The 18733-nt window shown below is 41.7% G+C and overlaps 1 protein-coding gene across 3 annotated transcripts in view; it reads left to right on the top strand.

The window, feature by feature from the left end:
• UBN2 (ubinuclein 2) overlaps positions 1-18733 on the top strand; it is a 102401-nt gene that overhangs the window by 52182 nt on the left and 31486 nt on the right. For all 3 annotated transcript variants that reach the window (XM_038388172.2, XM_038388174.2, XM_038388171.2), the window contains exons 7-12: positions 2687-2757; positions 3562-3691; positions 5152-5270; positions 6090-6203; positions 8258-8401; positions 18160-18210. In XM_038388172.2, the coding sequence (XP_038244100.1) occupies positions 2687-2757; positions 3562-3691; positions 5152-5270; positions 6090-6203; positions 8258-8401; positions 18160-18210 (629 nt within the window). The remainder of the gene's footprint in view (positions 1-2686; positions 2758-3561; positions 3692-5151; positions 5271-6089; positions 6204-8257; positions 8402-18159; positions 18211-18733) is intronic.

Genomic DNA, 18733 nt, shown 5'->3' with positions numbered 1-18733 from the left:
GATTTGTTTTACATGACAGTTTTTTTTTTAAATGTAGTTCAAAAAGCCATCAACTGAAGGTTTTTAGCAGGCTAAATATTTCTTGCTGAGTCATCTTGTCACAAATGCTCAGATTGTAGGGGTATGAGTTATCTAGCCTTTTCAGCTATGGATCACATTGGCTGCAGACAGTGATGTTAACATAGGTGTAATATCTTTTAAAACCATGACATTCATTTAAATTAGGACATGCTCCTACTAAACATTTCTTTTTTTTTTTAAAGTAAAAGAAATACCCAAATTTGTTTAAAAAAAAAAATCAGGTAATTCTTTCCCCCTCACATGCTGCTGTGACAGACAAATAATATTTAATTTCCCAGTAATTCTGGTGCTTTGTAGAACAGAAAGAAGTCTACCGGGAAGCAGTGTAATAGGGAGACTGCAGGATGACTTTTTTCTACTGTGAGAATAGTTGTCCAAATACCATATAATCCTTACAAGTCAACAGTTTAGTATTATCCTAGAGAAATCTATGTGATAAAATATATCCAAATCTCTAAATGTTTATCTCTTCAATGGAAAACTACCATGTGTGCCATTTGGCAGACCTACAGTGCTGAGATCACCTTTGAACCTTTATGTTTGGCGATGTTATTTTCAAGCATGTACCACCTTCTGGGGAACAGGCTCTGAGGGTCATTACAATACTTCAGTTATTCTTGGTCAGTTCAACTCCTCGCACCACCCTAACTAATCTTTTTCAGCAGGTGTTCTGATACAAGGCTAAAAATGATGCAAGAGAAATTAATACAAAATATCTGAGAATGAGGTTAGGGTGGGGGAGGAAAAACACCATAGCAATGTGGCTGTCAAAAGGAATGAGATGATTTAGTGTGGAATCCACTTTACAAAAATTAACCGTTTTAAAGACACACTGGGGTTGAAAGGCTTGCAATTAAATCCACTGTCCTGTGGCAACTTTATAAGGAAAGTTCTTGTGAAGTTTATGAATATTTCTTAATAGTCTTTTACAAAACAAATGCTTCAGGGCTTTAAAAATAGATACAGATACAATGCCAGAATTCCAAACTCTACAATAAGAAAGCAGTGAACACAGTCCAGCACTTAAACTAGTTTGCTATTATAGGCTTGTCTGTGCATGATTGAAGGACAAAACATATAACACAAAAAGCTTTTTTTAATGATTTATTATTGAATATTAAACTCCTGTTTTCTTATGTAGTACAAAATGAACTATCCCAACAATCTGCTATTTCACTTTCAAACATACATGTGTCTATTACAAAAGAATGAGAATAGGTATTTCAGTGTTAAAGGAACATTGTCAGCTCAAGACATCGTCTGTCTGCAATTTAATTTTGCTGTTGTTAGAATAACACATTGACTGTATGGAATGCATCCGATGAAGTGAGCTGTAGCTCACGAAAGCTTATGCTCAAATAAATTTGTTAGTCTCTCAGGTGCTAGAAGTACTCCTTTTCTTTTTTGCTACTACAGACTAACATGGCTGCTACTCTGAAACATTGACTGTGGAAATAGATTGGAGAACATTTTTCATTTTCTTAAAAATTTGACATTCTCTATATAGTCAGTTGCACTGCTGTATGATTATCACATTATCTATAGACTCACATATTAGAATATTACACTTGCACAATGCTCCAGGCATTCACAAGTGCACCCTTTTTCAGAGGCCTAACATGCTAAAAATAGTAGTGAAGATACAGCAGCATGGGTTAGCAATGTATGAACCCAGGGTCTCCAGGCCAGCTTGTACAGCCTGTGCTAAAGCCCATGCCACTGTTTTCACTCATATTTTTAGACTCTTATCCACATTAGCTTTAATCTAGCTATGCCTACCAGAGCTGCCAATCACACCTTCAATTTTAGTGTAGACTGAGATCAATGGGAAGGAGTAGGAGCAAGGTTCTCTTCCCTCCTACTCCCCATAGGGCTAGGAAGGTACATAGGAAGGTACAGGAACAGCAGAAGGGAGCACAGATAGGATTGCCACTCCACAAAACCAGAGCTGGAGAGAACACTGGACAGCACCATAGAGGAGGATGTGGATGTGGCTCCTGTCTGCATGGTTCCTTCATAGGGATTCCATCAGGAGCAGTAGAGATAGGTCCCCTTAGGAAGGCAGTGGATTTGCAGCAGGAACCAGTATTCCTAGAGAGGAAGAGAATCCTTAATGAACTGAGATGACGGATTTCACTGTTGGTATAATTTATCGAGTCATGTTTTCCCTTCAAGTGAACAGTGAACCACTGTCCCAGTATGATTTTATTTTATTTTTTTTATGGGGGGAGAGGATATCATTGCTGGTGGTATCTTTTGGAGGAGACATTAAAACAAAGGTCCTAATAACTTTTCATTGAAAGGTTCTTTGGCACTTTTAGCAATAATGGGGTACTAACCCCAGACACTTGGTCACAGTCTAAATTGAATGATTGTTTTGCCTATTTGTGCTTCTCCTGCAGTTTCAATTGGATATAGTAATATTCTTCACTTCCTGTTCTAAATAGTCATGTAGTGGTTTTGTATTACACTGTTACGGTGGGTGTATTTCAGGGCAGGGTGATATATGGCCATAAAGATAGTTTATATATCATTTAAGTCTGTAAAGATCTTTAGGGTAAAATGTGCTATAAATTTCTTGGTACTTTTATTGCTCTCCTTCCAGGCTGCCAAGCTGTTTGATGAAGAAGGCAGGAAGAAATTCTTCACGCAGGATATGAACAATATTCTGCTGGAGTAAGTGTTCACCTCTTCAGTTCTGGATGTTTTGGGATGTTATCTTTAAATTACTCCTACAAAGTCCTTAAAAAGGAAACTAGACAAGTGGGGAGGACTAGTTAATCTAAGCCAGTTAGTGACCAGCTGAAGATCTGTACTGGTGACAAGTTCCAATACAGAGATGCATCTGTATGGTTTATCCAGTGTAAAATATTTTTCAGTGCCCTTGGCCTTGAGTTCATTAGCATAGTTCTGTGGAAGTTTGCATATCACTTCCCTACAGTCCCATGTTTTCATAAAATGAATAATTTCAGATTTTATTAAGAAGGAAAAACCTAGCCCATTCTAATTTTCTAATCTTTGCAGCCCAGTGTCTGGTGTGGGAAGGTGATTTTGTAGGGGGGGAGGGAGGGTCCTTATATGATCATAGTGTAGGTTAAAAAGAAATATTTTAGAAAATGGCAAATTATTTCTGAATAAATGTAACGGCCACAGTTGACTCATTCATGGCATGAAATCGGCATAGTAATTGCAAATTTGAATGGTACACAAAACCATGTTTAGTATTGCCAGGGTAATATTTATTAGATTAGTATATTTTTCTGAATGTACTCTCATTGTTAGCTAATGGACTTTAATCTCTCTGCAAAAATTAGTCTTCCTGACACACCTATAGAAAAACACTCCACCCTCGATGTGTGTTTGCTTGCATAACTAGAGTATGTGATGTATGCAAAGCTCCTTAGGTTTCTGCACAGTTTCCATCCTCACCCAGGATTGCCTCACTAATTAGCTATCTCTTTGTTTGTTTGTTTGTGTCAGTATTGAGCTGCAGTTACAGGAGATAAGTCCTATCCTCCGTCACAACGTGTACTCCCATCTTGAGGCTTTTGTGCCCTGCAATAAGGACACACTGATAAAGCGTCTGAAGAAATTACACCTCAATGTCCAGGTAAAAGGGGGAGAGAGAGTGGCTTCTGCAGGAGTCATGTATGTAACCGTAAGGGCAGGGTGCGAAAGACTGAAGGCAAAGCTAGTTTTCTAGGTATTATTTCAGGATCTTTATGGGGATGGAACTGCTTCATCTTGAAAGTTAGATGAGCTCAGAAGTCAAGAAGGTTGTGGCTGTGCTTGGTGTCTAGCTCTGCTCTAATGGTAGATTACACAGTTAATAACACACAATGAATGGACAAAAAAATTGGGTACCTGATTGTACAAAATTCCATGCAAATAAGCCATTATCTTAATAGGAGGTTAGCCAATTTAACCCTTTTTGTGAGTCTGAATATGCTGCTTTCATAGAATCATAGGGTTAGAAGGGACTGCAAGAATCATCTAGTTTAACCCCCTTTTGTACTTATTATGACTGTTAGGTGATTTTCGTGCTCCATTTTCACAGTTGCATTGCTTTTAAATATGGGTGTGTATATTTTCCCTGTGAAGATGAGTAAATAAAGGTATTTTGTGATCTATGATTGAATAGTAGAGCTGCCCTGGTGGTCTGTTTAATGCATTGCTACTTGTGTGAGTAGTTAGAGTTGGTGGTGGAAGAGCTCAGGACCAAGCCTTGTTCAGGGCCTGGAAGTGTTCCATGGAGGCAGACGGCTTATCACCTGTGTGGTATGGAGGAGGGACCGGGGGTGGGAGAAGGAGTAGATAATGCCACATGTTGCATGCTAAAACATCCTCTTGCTGGTTGTAGGAATGTTGTTAAAGCCATTCTCGGCAAATGGTTGCAGTGGCCATGCATAAAATAATTAAGAGCAGGGAAAATGGTAGGTGCACAATATAATATCAGCTTAACATTTGCTGGAGATTTTTTGCTATGAAGATGATCATTCCTCAAAATTTGGCAGTCTTGCACATTGCCCAAATGGCTTGTGTACAACTGGGAATATTTGGCCACTTTAATTTTAAATTACGTACTGGCAAGTGTTGGTACCCACTTCAGTCCATTTTTCTTTCTTTTCTATCAAACATTTTTAGCCCCTTTCTGGTAAAAAGGGTCATCTGAAGAGACCAAGAAGTAATGCTGTGAGAAATGCATAAAGATAGAAATGTTTTTCTTTCTAGATATTTGCCTTTTTTTGGTCTTTCGGTTTCAAGAACATTTCAGCTGTATTAGCAATTAAACAGTATACCATTGTTTTGTGTCATTGTTAACCATAGTTTGGTAGCTCAGTGCCATTTTAGAGAACCATGTTGGAATTTCCCATGCTTTTTTGTTACTGCCAATAAGCAGGTTTTGCTTGAACTGTTTCTAAAGTTTCCATATGTTTTGATGGGAATATTGATTAGAAATCACTCTTAAGGTCTGATTGCAGTCTCTGAGCAGTAGGTCATAAAACATCTTGGGTATGTCCTTTGCAGTGCATGTACTAAGATTACTTTGGTGTTGTTGCCTCTTCCCAGGATGACCGTTTGAGGGATCCGCTGCAAAAGCTGAGACTGGCTGTCAGCAATGTCATGCCTGAACAACTATTCAAGTATCAGGAGGACTGTCAGGCTCGCAATCAAGCCAAGAATGCAAAGTGCGTACTTTTGAAGTCGGGATATTTGTATTTGGCCAGGGGATTCATACAGGAAACATGGGTTAAATTTCCATGTTTCTCAATTCTGGGGTATAAATACTGCACAGGCAGTGTACTCAGATCATATGCATATAGGGGTGTAAAGGGAAATTGGGACAGGGCAAAGTGCTCTTTGATTCCTTCAGCTAATTAAGTAACACTGTCAACTAACTCTGAAAAGAAGTCCCATTAAGTGACTTTGAGGTAAGATCTTAAGAACAGGAGGAAAAGGAGGCTGTAACATATCAAGAGTGGGAAACAAGAAGAAGATGGAATTGAGATGTGTTTTTTTTTTTTTATGTTCTTGATTATTTTTGTCCTGGTTTATTAAAACTCTTATCTCTTCACTGCATGAGGGAAACTGATTTGGGCTTGGGGTTGGATATAGGAGTAAGAATTGACTGGTGAGCATCACAGAATCATAGACTAGAATCATAGAATATCAGAGTTAGAAGGGACCTTGGGAGGTCATCTAGTCCAACCCCCTGGTCAAAGCAGGACCAATCCTCCATCTGTCATCACATTCATAGCATAGACTGACAGTGAGCAGGCCTGAAGAAGTCTACACAACTTGCCCTGGCAGCCAGAGGTGGTGCGAGTCACATGGAGAGATGGGATGGGAGGGTCAAATGTTTGCCTCTTTGGGAACGGTATAATGAGAACCTGAGGGCTGCGCCCCTATTTTTACAGCCTGGTAAGAGAGAATTCGTGCCTTTCTTAGGGGAATACACCATATGTCTGTGTCTTTGTCCTAATTCTCTCACAAAAAATTTGTTCTAGATTGCAAGCAGAAGATGAACGAGAGAAAAATGGGTCAGAGGAAGATGATGATGAGAAGCCAGGAAAGAGGATTATTGGGCCAAGAAAGAAATTCCACTGGGATGATACAGTGAGGTGTGACATAACATTACCCTTTTTTACCTTGCACAAGTTTTTTAACCTGCCTGTGCGGACACTGAGCCACAGCACCATCTAGTAAACAATCCCAGTCAGAAACGGACTTGATAGAGATTTGGGAAAGGGACGGGGCAATATGGCTTTATAAAAAAAGATAGGTATGAAGGAAGGCATCTCAGTTTCCCATGTGGCTTTGTTTCTGAAACATGAGGGGTGAGGGACCTGAATCCCCACTCCAGTCTCTTTATACCACATAAAAATGCTGGAGCAGTATAAAAGGCCATCAGTTGCGTAAAATCCTGTATCTGGCCAAAGGGAGAATATCCCTGATGCAGGAATTTCAGAAGACAGTTGAAAAGCTGCATCCCAAGGACTCATCTTAAAAAGTTTAAGAGGATGCGCTGGTGGTGGGCCGCATCACATAGCACTGTTGAGATTCTGGACAGCACAGAACTTCACCTGACATACTGATGACTTGTCTACTCCAAGAAATTTAACAGTTACTGAAAATTGTTTGTTTTTTTTTAGCAAATGGATTTCACTAAATCAGTATTTAAAAAGGTAAAATTTCACAGTCTAGGCAAGACTTAAATTCACTTCAGAACAGAAACTAGCACTAGTGAAAAGTGCTGGATTTGCAGCTCTTGGACACTGATGAAGTCTTTGCCCATCTACATCTAGGGCCAATATATCACAAGCTGACCTAGAGAGACTACCTGTAGGGTCAAGAAGGGAGTTCAGTTTTTGTCCCATTTCATTCAGTCTTTCCACCAAGGCCTAAAAAGGCAATTTTTCTGGTATAGCTCAGTGTCGGGTGCTTTAGTGACAGTAAAAAGACAAGGTCCCTACCCAGATGAGCTTGTGGTCTCAATAAATAACGTACTGTGATGTGGAATATGGTGTATCAATAGAGCTTTTAGGCATCCTCTGTTCTAAGAAGAAATTGGAGCCATGTCAGACCAGGTGAGGGAGAACGTTCCAGACATGGGGATGCCATATAAAAGAGGATACGTTGTCAAGAATTGGAGGGCACAGAGGGAGTTGGTCATAAGTCAGGCTGCATATCCGTCACGGAGTCCATGACTTCGGCAGTGGCACTCCAGGGTTGCCTGAGCAGATCAGGCAGCCCCTGGGCCAGTCACACCAGCTGCTATTGGGGCAATCTTGGGCTACTGCGGTCCCTCCACCCCCAGCAGCAGCAGTTTTTAGGTGTGGGGGGGGCTCAGGGCTGGGGCAGAGGGTTGGGGTGCAGGGTGGCGCTTACTTTGTGAGGGCTCCCTGGAAGCGGCCAGCATGTCCCTGCAGCTCCTAGGCGGAGGGACCAGGGGCTTTGTGCCCTGCCCCTGTCTGCAGGCACCACCCCTGCAGCTCCCACTGACTGCGGTCCCCAGCCAGTGGAAGCTGCAGAGCCAGAGCTCGTGGCGGGGCCAGCATGTGGAGCCCCCCTCCGGCCTTCCCTCCTCCTATGAGCTGCAGGGACAGGCCGGCGACTTCCAGGGAGCTGCACGGAGCCAGGTAGGGAGCCTGCCAGCCCCACCAACCCTCCCCTCTTGGCACCAGCAGGGTTCCCAGGGTGTGTGTTGCCCCCCCTTTTCCCCCCAGCACCTGTGGTGGTCCTGGGCTACCCTCCCCCAGCATCCGCTGTGCCCCCAGAGCTCCCGCAGCCCCTGTCCCAAGTTTTAGTTAGGGGTATATAGTACAGGTTATGGACAGGTCACGGGCTGTGAAAGTTTTACTGCCCGTGACCTGTCCATGACTTTTATTCAAAATATCCAGGATTAAAACATAGCCGTCGTCATAAAGCCTGGAGGGAATTAAGAGGAAAGTGGAGAGGTGGGTCATCAATGCCCGTTACAATGATTGTCTTTTACATTAGCATCTTTCCTACAAAAGTGGACTGAGACTCATGAGCTCTTTTCACAGAGGGCAGAGAACAGCCCATTACATGGCAACAACTCTTCCATTCCTCAGTCTCTTTCAGCTGAGCGTTCAAATTGACTTTTACAGTCCATTGTATAGTTCATGCCTGGCTTCTCTCTCTTTCTCAACAGGGCTTTGTTGTGCAACCTTGTCAAGATCAAGCTGGGATGCTACGAGCTAGAGCCAAATAGAAGTCAGTCTCCTGAGGATTACCTCAAGACCTTTATGGAGACAGAGGTGAAACCACTCTGGCCTAAAGGCTGGATGCAGGCTAGGTAAGATACTTTCTTAGTATCTCTGATTGCCACTATGTAATAGCTTCTTGAGTCTCACTGAGGGTGACAAGCTTCTACAGACTGTTGGTATAAAGGGACACTGTCATAATTTTAAAATACTGTATATATCCTATTACTGATAACATTTTTTTGTCATTGAAACTGAAAATTTAATAACATCTAACGTTCATCACTGATGCAGTTTATTTTTTTGCATTTCACCTGGTTTGAACAATGTAGCTACTTCAGGTTTTCTACTTCGCTCTTTTGTACTAACATGATGCTATAATATTTAGGTTCTCTTAAGGGGAATGTTTTGGTAACGCATCTCCTAATTGAAATCATAGAATCATAGAATCATAGAATATCAGGGTTGGAAGGGACCCCAGAAGGTCATCTAGTCCAACCCCCTGCTCAAAGCAGGACCAAGTCCCAGTTAAATCATCCTAGCCAGGGCTTTGTCAAGCCTGACCTTAAAAACCTCTAAGGAAGGAGATTCTACCACCTCCCTAGGTAACGCATTCCAGTGTTTCACCACCCTCTTAGTGAAAAAGTTTTTCCTAATATCCAATCTAAACCTCCCCCATTGCAACTTGAGACCATTACTCCTCGTTCTGTCATCTGCTACCATTGAGAACAGTCTAGAGCCATCCTCTTTGAAACCCCCTTTCAGGTAGTTGAAAGCAGCTATCAAATCCCCCCTCATTCTTCTCTTCTGCAGACTAAACAATCCCAGCTCCCTCAGCCTCTCCTCATAAGTCATGTGCTCTAGACCCCTAATCATTTTTGTTGCCCTTCGCTGTACTCTTTCCAATTTATCCACATCCTTCTTGTAGTGTGGGGCCCAAAACTGGACACAGTACTCCAGATGAGGCCTCACCAGTGTCGAATAGAGGGGAACGATCACGTCCCTCGATCTGCTCGCTATGCCCCTACTTATACATCCCAAAATGCCATTGGCCTTCTTGGCAACAAGGGCACACTGCTGACTCATATCCAGCTTCTCGTCCACTGTCACCCCTAGGTCCTTTTCCGCAGAACTGCTGCCGAGCCATTCGGTCCCTAGTCTGTAGCGGTGCATTGGATTCTTCCATCCTAAGTGCAGGACCCTGCACTTATCCTTATTGAACCTCATTAGATTTCTTTTGGCCCAATCCTCCAATTTGTCTAGGTCCTTCTGTATCCTATCCCTCCCCTCCAGCGTATCTACCACTCCTCCCAGTTTAGTATCATCCGCAAATTTGCTGAGAGTGCAATCCACACCATCCTCCAGATCATTTATGAAGATATTGAACAAAACGGGCCCCAGGACCGACCCCTGGGGCACTCCACTTGACACCGGCTGCCAACTAGACATGGAGCCATTGATCACTACCCGTTGAGCCCGACAATCTAGCCAGCTTTCTACCCACCTTATAGTGCATTCATCCGGCCCATACTTCCTTAACTTGCTGACAAGAATGCTGTGGGAGACCGTGTCAAAAGCTTTGCTAAAGTCAAGAAACAATACATCCACTGCTTTCCCTTCATCCACAGAACCAGTAATCTCATCATAAAAGGCGATTAGATTAGTCAGGCATGACTTGCCCTTGGTGAATCCATGCTGACTGTTCCTGATCACTTTCCTCTCCTCTAAGTGCTTCAGGATTGATTCTTTGAGGACCTGCTCCATGATTTTTCCAGGAACTGAGGTGAGGCTGACTGGCCTGTAGTTCCCAGGATCCTCCTTCTTCCCTTTTTTAAAGATGGGCACTACATTAGCCTTTTTCCAGTCATCCGGGACTTCCCCCGTTCGCCACGAGTTTTCAAAGATAATGGCCAAGGGCTCTGCAATCACAGCCGCCAATTCCTTCAGCACTCTCGGATGCAATTCGTCCGGCCCCATGGACTTGTGCACGTCCAGCTTTTCTAAATAGTCCCTAACCACCTCTATCTCTACAGAGGGCTGGCCATCTCTTCCCCATTTTGTGATGCCCAGCACAGCAGTCTGGGAGCTGACCTTGTTAGTGAAAACAAATGAAATGTTCCTAAAAATATTTTAATTATGTTCTATAAATCTCTTCTAAATATTCTTAAATATTGTGCCATACTACATGACATTGTCACTTTAAAGGGTAGCTGGCAGGCATCTTTCGCATTACCTTGTTAAAGTAGTGAAGGTCACGTAAAGTTACCAGCTGTGCTTTAAACTGTGCCAGTTGAACCGGTACAGAGTTGTAGGAAGATTGACAGATTTTACAAATTAATTTGTTTCTTCCAGCCCTCAAGATTCTGTGTAAATACAGAAGAGTGTTTTTAGTGGAGGGTTATTCTCTCTGTTGGTCTGCCAGAGATTGAGTTTATTAACCTTCAGAGCATGGTCCAAGGCACATCTTTTTGGAGATATACAGGAAATTATGGGGTGATTGCTGGGGAGACTTTTCCTGTGATGGTTAAGGTGATATAGGAAGTGGCGCTGTCTGTGTAATCTCTGATCAATTTAACGTATGACTAGATTACGATTTTAATATGTCAGTGCTCTCATATTTTAGCGAGAGTGCACAGAACATTTTATTAATAATCCTTTGTACTTTTATTTCTAAACTATCCCCTGCTAAGGCACTTTACTTGTGTCATTGCACGTCATCCAAAGTACAACAGTTTCTTAATCTTGTTAAAATTCAAATAAACCAATGAACCAAGGACAATGCAGAAGGGAAAAGTAGGAGGGATGGTAATAATGAGGCTAAAATGCAAGTTTGAAATAAAGTCCTATGGTGTTCTCTAAAAATAGGAAGAGATGAACAGTCAGATGGTAAAGAGGTGAGTGAATTCCATACTTTAGGGCCCATCACAGAAAAGGCATAATTGACTGCGAATTCTAAAACATAACTAGTCTTGGAAGGATAAGATTTTTGTCAATAAATGTTGATTTTGCCATACATACAGAAAATGAAAAATATTTCCACAGATGATGAAAATTTACAGATCGGAAAAGTAAAAAAAAAAAAAAATGCTGCATGAGAACTTTTTAGAGTCAAAATCCAGTTATTTAGATTCAGAATGAGGCTTGTTACAAATGGACTAGCAAGTGAATACTAAAAACATATATGTTTTGTTGATTTAAGGATATTTACTTCGTATATTTTGGCATGTGATGTTGACAATTTGTTTTAACACTGATAATGCTTTAACCCTTTAAATCTCATCATTTACTCTCATTAAATAACTGACACCCCACCCCATGCTTTCTGCAACTGTGAATATTTAAATTGATAAAAATATTTGTAAAAAAGCTTAAAAGTAAACATCAATATTATCCATCAAAATTGTTTTAAAATATGAATTCTGCCACGCTTAAACATAATACTTGGAGTCCTAAAAGGTGGATGGTGTCAGAGTTTGGGTGATGATCTGAGACTCAAGGAGGTTCTGAGTGTAGCCAAAAGCCAACACTACTTATGACTGAAATAAATAAATAACCAACCAACAAGCTTATAACCCAGAGGTGGGCAAACTACGGCCCGCGGGCCACATCCAGCCTGCGGGACCATCCTGCCCGGCCCCTAAGCTCCCGGCCGGGGAGGCTAGTCCCTGGCCCCTCCCCTGCTGTTCCCCCTCCCCCGCAGCCTCAGCGCGTTGCACCACCGGCTCTCTGGCCTGCCGCTCCTGCCGGGCAGAGTGGCTGACTCCAGCATGGTAAGGGAGCGGGGAGCAGTTAGGGAATGGGCAACGGTGGGCTGGATAGGTGTGGGAGTCCCGGGAAGCCCATTAGGGGGTGAGAGAGTGGATGGGGGAAGGGCAGTCAGGGAGCAGGGGGGGTTGCATAGGCGTGGGAGTCCCAGGGGGCCTGTCGGAGGGCAGGGATGTGGATAGGAGTTGGGGTAGTCAGGGGACAAGGAGCAGGGGAGGTTGGATGGGTTGGGGGTTCTGAGGGGGGCAGTCAGAGGGCGGGAAGTGGGAGGGGATGGATAGGGGGTAGGGGCCAGGCTGTTTGGGGAGACACAGTGTTCCCTACCTGGCCCTCCATATAGTTTTGCAGCCCTGATGTGGCCCTTGGGCCAAAAAGTTTGCCCACCCCTGTTATAACTTGGCTGCTTATGCAATGGTAGACAATGTAAAGAATACAAGGGAGGGTGTAATGATTTTCTTAAATTAGTGAGTAAATGTGCTAATGGATAAAAATTTTCATGTTCACATGGGTATGTCTATTACTTAAAAACAAAAACAAAACCAGGAGTACTTGTGGCACTTTAAAGACTAACAAATTTATTTGAGTACAAGCTTTCGTGAGCTACAGCTCACTTCATCGGATGCATTCAGTGGAAAATACACCCGATGAAGTGAGCTGTAGCTCATGAAAGCTTATGCTCAAATAAATTTGTTAGTCTCTAAGGTGCCACAAGTTCTCCTTTTCTTTTTGTGGATACAGACTAACACGGCTGCTACTCTGAAACCTGTCTATTATTACTATTATTACTGTGTTTATTATTTATATACTGCTGTAAATATATCTGACTCTACAAACAATGAAGCACATGCCCTGTCCAGGAGTGTTTACAGTCTAAGATAGACAAGACACAGGACAACAGTTTAGGTAAGAGAGGATCAGGAGAGATTATTGGTGAGGAAAATGAAGTACCTGAGTGCTGTTGCAAGGTCATCCTAGGATAAATTAAAGCAAAACTTTGCAAACTTTGCTACTGAAAACATTGTACCACTTCTGACATATGGCTTTCGATGGGATGAATGTGTGAAAAGTGTCTTCAAGATTTTTAATCTTATTACCTCCAGGTGAGTGGTCTCAACAAGTGGGGCTACAAAGGAGAAGAGTTATCTCATCTCAATTACTTCTTCCCAACAACAAGATTTCTGTTTTATATATCGATCTGGTAATTACGTGACAGAAAAATAGCTTGCTGAGTCTACAGAGAAAGACGTACATAATTATATATCCACATACTGACACAATTGTATCCTGCATTTAGAGGCTATTTCACCAAGAGAGCTCATGTATACTGAAAAATGTGGAAGATATGTGGTATACATCAGGGATGTGTCCTATCAAATCAGACGTGACAGTTTTCCATCACTATTAAATATGACCTGCACCCACTCCTGGGTAGTTTTAGAACACATCACCAAACAGCCTACTTTCAGTCAAAATCAAAATTGCTGAGAGGTCCAGCATGCCCATCTGACCCTGCTCTAAAACCAGCAGAATACTCTCAATCATGGTTTCAATTCCAGAAAAAGAATGGATCAGTCTACCCAGGTTGTTGTTAATTTTAAGTTTACCTATAAACTTGAATAGCTGTTTTCTCAATAGCCAAAATGGACACATCAGATTGGGTGGTTGACAGTCACTCCAGCATCAAATGGTACCTTTTTGAGGAGGGGGTGGGCCTCCATGTGTTTGAGGGTGACCAGCACCCATAATTAAGCATTTTGTTGATGATGGTACCATATTCACACTATTTGCTATAGCCAGCCAGGTTGAATGATGGTCATAGTTCTCAATGGTGAGTCTTAATGAGCCCAGAAGACCACAGGTATCCCCAGCTTCCCAATGTGTACACAGGAAGAAATGGAGTATTTGTGGTACCTTAGAGACTAACAAATTTATTTGAGCATAAGTTTTCGTGAGCTACAGCTCACTTCATCGGATGCATTCGGTGGAAAATGCATCCAATGAAGTGAGCTGGAGCTCACGAAAGCTTATGCTCAAATAAATTTGTTAGTCTCTAAGGTGCCACAAGTACTCCTTTTCTTTTTGCGAATACAGACTCACATGGCTGCTACTCTGAGACAGGAAGAAATGGTGCAATCAGAGAATACAGAAAGACCAGCCTGAAGCCAGTCCTTTATACAAAGAACATGGCATACTTGACTGTAGGAACCACTAAATAGACATAAGAGTTCATGGTGTGTCTGTCTTAACAAAAATGATCTTTAGCCTCAGTCCTATCTTTTATGTATACTCCATAAATTCCTTGTACAGGAAATAATCTGACTTCAGGATGCTTCCCTGCCATCATCTCTAATCTCTGCCCCCAGCTGTTTCAGCTCCCACAGATGGAACCGTGGTAGTCTCTGAGCACAAGAGGCAGCCAAGTTTATATAAGTAAAGCAGTCTAAAGCCAGTTAACACGGATGGTAATAGCAGTTGCTGAGCTGATTGATTTCTTCGAACACTCCTATAAGGGAAAGTTGAGCATTTCTTTACACCAGTTAGCAGGAGACAATCCATCAGTCTGAGGGGCCGTAGAGGAATGAGAATACTCTGGTGTGGCATAGCTCCTTCACTGAAATGTGAGGTGGTAATGCAGTTCAGCAAGATGACCAAATACTCAAAATAGACAAGATCCAAAGATAGGTATATGGCTGTCCTTATGGAAATGCACTTGTATTTCTGTCCAAAACTCTGTTTTCTAAACATTAATAAGCACCCTTGTGAAATAGGTAATGTCCATATTTTATTGATGGGGAAACTGAGGCACAGAAATGCTAAGTGACTTGCCAAAGGTTTTGCAGCAAGCCAGTGAAAGAGACAAGAAGAGAACTTAAATCTCTTGACTCCCAGTTGCATGCTATACTTACCAGTCCGTGGAAAAGAAAAGCTAAGGCAAAGCAGGAGAAATTGATCTTGTGACGCATGTTCCATTGCAGTGACATTATAAGAGAGAGAATAACTGATGTAGACTTGATCATTATTATGTGTGATTAATACTGGTGTGACAGCTTGACTTTTGAATGTTGTACCATTTTTGATGCATAACATTCTGATTGGCTTGTATTTCAGTTAATTGAGCTATAAAATATAATTTTAGGGGGAGAGAAGGGTGCATGCAAATAAGGTTTTGGGGTAATGCTGGCAGGAGAATTTTTACTACATCTGATGGACTGGTCAGCAGTCAAGCTATACTATATTCTAATGGGTATAATAAACAAATTTGTGCCAACAAAAATTTGATTCAGCTGTGTAGGAGATAAAATTGTGCAATTTGCTACTGCCCTGCAAGATAAATATCTATCTGTACAATTTCTGGAGTATTGGCAAGGCTGTACGTAGTGACTAGGAAGAGGAAGAAATTTCAATATAACTTTTTACAGAAACTTTTTTCTTTAAGTAAGAATGGGCATCAGCAAACTCCAAGGAGAGTACTTTGTAGCCTTTATATTTAGAAAGCTGTCCATGGAACCTTTTAACCTAAAGGTGTACATGGGAAAGAAGAAGTGAGGGGAGGGAGGGTTCCTGTTATCTGACAATGGTGAAGATGATCTCTAACAAACCATATACTGTGGTGTAAATAAGCAATTAGCACTTAACATGTGGAGTATGTCTTTTATTAACCAGCCTGCCTATTTGATGTGTTTGTAATTATGCTTGGTATGTTCCATTATTTATACCATTTGTTAGCTTTGGATTGGTATTTGTTCAACGACAGGAACTATATAAACTGAAAATGAATGGGGCACTTTATGTTGAATCATGGATAGATGGATAGGCATGTAACATTCCAGATGAGAATGGTTTGAGGATATAAACGAGGTCTGAAATATCTAGATTCTGTGGAATGACAGGTTCAGCTCAGTTCTTTGCTCTTATGAACTAAATAATACATTGAATTCCCTGTAGTTTACTGCATTTAGGGAGACTGTCCGAGGAAACATTCAAATTAGTGTCCAGGCAGAATAGACGAGACATTGAAGATCTCCTGGCATTTGGTTAGTGGGCTGCCCCAATGTCATTGGACAAAACTTGTCACCACTCCCCTATCCCCTCCCACTGTCATGTGATGTGATGTGTTATATGCCATCTGCCTTACTCCACCACAGAGGTTATATTTCATTGGTGTGCATGTGTATAGATGAAGTGCTTTGGGATCCTTCAGGATGAAAGGCATTATATGAATGTAAAATATGCTTGATAAACATTCAGTTTACTGACAGCATTTTTTCTTCATCTGGAAACCCCATTGTGTGTTGTGGGTGGGGGGTGCAGAAAGTGTCGTTTTTTTCATCGTTGTGAGGTCTTTCATCTTTCTTGGAGGGGATTTTGCAGTTAGCTTTTGCTGAGTGTACTGGCATAGTGTTGTGGGAGCCCTGCTGCAGCCTGTGCATGTTCTTTGAACTACATAGAGTTCTTTTTGAGTGTCTTAAACTGAATGTTCTCGTTAGCTTAAACTTTTGTATATTGTTGAGCACAGTATTTGTGCTCAGAAAATTCAATATTTCCAGTTCATTTTTTGCTTTAGAATTTATGCTGCTCTGTCATTTGAGTATTGTCTCTAATTTCAATTCTCTTAATATAGACCCATTTTGCGTCTTGAGAACGTTGTAATTTCCACCCCAGATTCCAGGTTGATGGTGGTTGGTGTGTCTCAGTTGAGGAAAGGATCTTAAGGTAAAGAAAGGGCACAGGGAGGAGATTGAGGAGAGATAAAACTGTTTGAATAAGATAGTAGTAATTAAGCAGAACAAAACAAACTTGTAGAGGAGACAGTTCATATTCTCCCTGCATTTTCTTTATAGGCATTCAGTGGCTTGGGAGCAGGAACAGTAGATGGGATGTGAGACAAGATTGGTAAAATTGGTGGAAGTAAAAGGGAGTGTAAGACTAGAGAGCAGCTGAGAGAATGGAGTCAAAAGAATTAACAATGGAATTGAGGAAAGGAAGGGGTTTGGAGTTGTAATGAAAAGACAATTGGGAGAGTTTTTGTATGGGATTTGAGAGTTTTCTTATGGGATTTATGATATTCTGCTCTTGGACCTGCCTCATGCTGCAATGCTTCACATATACTAGGAAACATGTTTTTCTGCTGTGGTGTACCTCTACACACACAGCTCTAGACAGCTGTTGAGGATTAGGTGAAATGGTGGGTAAGTTGCCTGATAGAAGCCATGCAGAAGAATGCTTCGTTGTCCTAGTGTAAATGCCTTGCCTGGGGGGGCGGGACGGGAAGGAGGAGGGATTGTAATTCACCGCTAATGCAGCTCCATCAATGGTAGCAACAGTAGAAGTTCTAGTGTAGACAGCATGTAGGCATTTTTACCACCATGTTGTTCAACCCATCTCAGAGTAGGATCTGATGACAAGGTAATAACACCTGAATCCTATCTACATTAAAACATCCACTGTTGCTCTCATTGGTAGAGCTGTACTTGTTGAGTCCATTGGTGAATTTTTGACCATGTCGAAGTAGCCTAAGTGATGTAATTGTGTGTAGCAATTTTTTGGTATTCTGTACATGATGCTGAGATGTTTGGGAGCTAGCATGTCTTTTTGGATTCTGCTTTCCTCCTCCCCCATGGTAAGGAAACTATGGTGTGTAGACCCTTGCAGTGCCAAAAATTAATTTAAATCAAGGACCATGGTGTTGCCCCATTACAGTGTGTTGAAATATTGATGGGATTTTTTGGTTGTACATTGCACTGAGAGCCTTGACAAGGGGAGGGGGACATTTTAAAATACAATACTTCTATCCCATTGAAGGTAATACTTGTCTACATTGCTTTCTGCCAGCTCAATAGTTATCTATATCGAATGTGAATTATAATCTGTTTTGCAGCATTCTTCCGTTCATGGTTGACTGTTTGTTTTTAACTATACCGAGACAACCGTACAAATAAACTGCTTGCTTGCTTCGTGCTTAGGGGGCAGTTAAACAAATGGCCTATCTGAAAATCCAGTAGTAGATGAGTTGCTAGTAACCATGTCATGGTTGCTCACGTAGAATCAATGTATGTCTTTCTCTTTCTCCCTCCCTCTCTTTCAGGATGCTCTTTAAAGAAAGCCGAAGTGTTCACAACCATCTCACTTCTGCTCCGTGAGTACAAAGCTGGCACCTGCTGGTATCCCTTCCTTGTGCTTCAGTTGTCTGGGCAGCTGTGGCGAGCCTTGTGTGTTGCTGTATTCCTTAGGAGTTCAGACCGATTTCTGGATTATTTTCACTGCTTCTACCTCCTGCTGTTGGTTTGTTTTTACTTGAGGAGCTTTAGAATACATTAGGATTTTGTCTTTTAATGATTTAACTCTCTGACTTACCACTTTGGTGTTCTTGAGGCACTGTGGTTTGCATAATTCAAGTGTGAAGTGGTTAAATAGCTGAAACAGATATTAATACTGGTATAACGCCTTTCATCCAAGGATTTCAAAGTGATTTATGAATCCTAAACTTCGCACCACCCTTGGCAAATAGGTATTATAGCATGTGGGCATTTCTTTTACTCTTTCTCTCTTCACTCCACTCCACAAAAACACATCTACTAAGATATCCACTCTGATTTGAGTGAAACTCTACCTTCCCTAGCCCTCAAACACTGCTGCTCTTGTCTGTGAGGACTCATTGT

The sequence above is a fragment of the Dermochelys coriacea genome, chromosome 1 (assembly GCF_009764565.3).
Source record: "Dermochelys coriacea isolate rDerCor1 chromosome 1, rDerCor1.pri.v4, whole genome shotgun sequence".
Classification (NCBI taxonomy): domain Eukaryota; kingdom Metazoa; phylum Chordata; order Testudines; family Dermochelyidae; genus Dermochelys; species Dermochelys coriacea.
Note: the sequence above shows the minus strand (reverse complement) of the source record. Positions and strands in the feature narration are given on the sequence as shown.